Here is a 1,395-nt window from a genome sequence, read left to right on the forward strand (position 1 = left end):
CTGATTAGCGAGTGAAACCTTGAAAGCTTGCAAGATCAGGATGGTCTCACGAGGCTATAAAATCCACTCCTTTCTACTCTGAATGACCAAAAGTTCCCCAAAGTTAAACAGAACTTCCTGCCTCAGAAAGCAGCGTCTCTGCTCAGCAGTGCTGGAGTCACAGCCAATGTTTTCCTTCTTGATGAAGTCCTGTGGGGTTGATGATGGCGATTGTCCTCCAGTCAGGATGGGCGGAGCTGTTAGTGCCGGCGAGGACAACGACGACCTGATCGACAACCTGAAGGAGGCGTACTACATCCGCACCGACCTGGTGGAGCGAGCCTTCAGAGCCATCGACCGGGCCGACTACTACCTGGATGAATACCGGGACAACGCCTACAAGGTGAGCGTAGATCACCCGCTTTCCATCCAAAGACGCCCCGTTGTTTGACTCATGTTTTCGTTGCGGACAGGACCTCGCTTGGCGACACGGGAACATCCACCTGTCTGCTCCCTGCATCTATTCCGAGGTGATGGAGGCCTTGGAGCTCCATCCTGGCCTCTCCTTCCTCAACCTGGGGAGCGGGACCGGCTACCTGAGCACGATGGTCGGGCTCATTCTGGGTGCGTAAACTCTTCCAGTCTGCTTTATCTATTGCAAACATCTTTATTATTTTAATATGGTGTGCAGGAGGTCAAACAAACATTAATTACGTTTTTCAATGCTGTAAAAATTTGTATATTATATAAATTTAAACTATAAATGTAAACATTTCTTTCAACATAAATTAGCGTCACAGCCATAGAGACCAGTGGTCACAACAGGTTTCAGCGCGGCGCGGTGCCAGGCAGGTGGCTGCTGTAAACAAAGCGGTGGGTGTGTCTCAGGCCGTGGATCCCAAAGGGAAAACAGATAGCTGATGAGAACAGAGGAATGAAAGAGGAATGGAGCAAATCGTTTACTTTCATTGCCAATGAGGAAGGACTGCCTGCATGTTTGCTTTGCAATGACAGTTTGTCAAATAATAAGAAGAGTCATTAGGAAAGGCATTTCCAGGGACGGCTGCTAAATATGCAGCCCACCACCAAGCTGGGAGGGAGAGAAAAGGGGAGATTGCAGAACTTCTGGATAAATTAGAGGAGAATAAATATAGATTGAAGAAGTGGATTACATCTCCAAACTCCACTACTGCTGCAAGTTTGGTTGCAACTATGGGTGTAAATCACATCCATCATGGCGATTCGATTCAGTATCGATTTCCTGACCCAGCGATTCGATTATTTTCGATACTCAAGAATACACCACGATTCGATTTGATTAATCGGTTAATTTTAATTTATTTATTTTTTTACACCTTACAGGCTAAACAAAGTTTCAAGTTTGAAATAAATCAATGAAAGCTGTAATATCGTTAT

The 1,395-nt window shown here is 45.7% G+C and overlaps 1 protein-coding gene across 1 annotated transcript in view; it reads left to right on the forward strand.

Moving 5' to 3' along the window:
• Nucleotides 1-196: 196 nt before the first annotated feature.
• Nucleotides 197-1,395, forward strand: part of LOC107104966 (protein-L-isoaspartate O-methyltransferase domain-containing protein 2-like) — a 14,171-nt gene continuing 12,972 nt past the window's right edge. The window contains exons 1-2 of the mRNA XM_015405079.1: nt 197-382; nt 453-603. Of these exons, the coding sequence (XP_015260565.1) occupies nt 227-382; nt 453-603 (307 nt within the window). The 5' untranslated portion in view covers nt 197-226. The remainder of the gene's footprint in view (nt 383-452; nt 604-1,395) is intronic.

This window comes from Cyprinodon variegatus, unplaced genomic scaffold (genome assembly GCF_000732505.1).
Source record: "Cyprinodon variegatus isolate N-32 unplaced genomic scaffold, C_variegatus-1.0 Scaffold1979, whole genome shotgun sequence".
In the NCBI taxonomy this organism is placed as follows: Eukaryota; Metazoa; Chordata; class Actinopteri; order Cyprinodontiformes; family Cyprinodontidae; genus Cyprinodon; species Cyprinodon variegatus.